General features: G+C 48.0%; 1 protein-coding gene across 1 annotated transcript; it reads right to left on the bottom strand.

The window, feature by feature from the left end:
• Window positions 1-63: 63 nt before the first annotated feature.
• LOC109509463 (dystrophin-like) lies at window positions 64-584 on the bottom strand (the record flags this gene model as incomplete). Its single annotated transcript, XM_019859310.1, has 2 exons — window positions 294-584; window positions 64-210 (listed from the first exon to the last, which is right to left on the bottom strand). Coding segments are annotated over exons 1-2 (414 nt in total), but the record flags the coding sequence as incomplete, so codon positions are not given.
• Window positions 585-1,178: the final 594 nt, after the last annotated feature.

Genomic DNA, 1,178 nt, shown 5'->3' with positions numbered 1-1,178 from the left:
AAAAACAAACAAACTTAAATGACAGTTATGTGAAGAGTCCCTTCTGGGAACACGGGCGAGTACCTGCAACAATTTCCAGCGTGTGTTGAGATCCTCAATGCATTTCAGGTTGTTGGGCGACAGCTGGATTTCAGGCAGAGTGAAAGTGGACGCCAACTGGTTCATGTGCGTTACGTCTTCCTGTATGGGAGCGATCTCTTCCTGGAACTCCTTTGCCACACACGTGTCAAAACCAAGGAAGTTACATACGGTTCACGGTAACGACGGTTTGTGCGGACAAACCACAAGCGTACCTTGACTCTTCGGATGTGCTCGGGCAGCGAGTCGATGAGAAGGTCCCCGACAGGCTCCCAAGCGTCCTTGACCATCTCCGCCTGTCTCAGCTGGCCATCCACGAGGTCCTCTGCCTCCAGGAGCTCCATCAGCCGCTGCAGAGCAAGCTCCAGCCTCCTCAGCCAATCGGCAGAGTTGCTATTCAGCTGCTCCCATTTGGTCGTCACGTCATTCGCTTCCTTACGCAGGAGTCGCCCGACATTTTGGGCGCGCTCCACGGAACCCATGTCTGAGGTACGAACAGGGACTCAAATCAGATTTAGGTCATGCTAAACAATCCGGAATATGTCATGATAGTTCAATGTCAAACACGGGCTAGGGAAGTTATCTTCTGTCAAGAGGATTTTAGAAAACAACTTACAAAAATGTTTAAAATGAACTCTTTGTGACGATGGTGTCAGCCAAAATGGCCTTTTACAGTGAATACAGAGTTGGCTACACATAATTTTAGCGACTCGAGACACCTTGTACCTCATTTACAGACGTTAGCATTGTCGCATAGCTAGCAAAAGCATTGTCACAGATGACCAGGACAGGACAACAACATCGCTCAAGTCGGTATATTTTCATTAAAAAAAAAGTTGAGACTTGTTTGATGCCATCAAAACCAAAAACCAAAGACACCTGCTGACTTTGAGCAGGCTAAATAAAGAAGAGCAGGTCCCGTAGCTACACAGAATAAAATGTCACAGACTCAGTTCTTAACAGCTGGATTCCGGCCTCCCTCGTTCCATGACGTCCAGTGGCTCATAAAACCTTGGCAGTAACTGGGCTGTTGCCATGGTGCCACAAAGTTTGTTTGATAGCCTCCACATGTGACCATTGCTATGTGAATGCCAGGGCCC

Source organism: Hippocampus comes, unplaced genomic scaffold (genome assembly GCF_001891065.2).
Source record: "Hippocampus comes isolate QL1 unplaced genomic scaffold, H_comes_QL1_v1.1 C16908274, whole genome shotgun sequence".
Classification (NCBI taxonomy): Eukaryota; Metazoa; Chordata; class Actinopteri; order Syngnathiformes; family Syngnathidae; genus Hippocampus; species Hippocampus comes.
The sequence above is the reverse complement of the archived record's forward strand: the minus strand, read 5'-3'. Positions and strand labels throughout refer to the sequence as shown.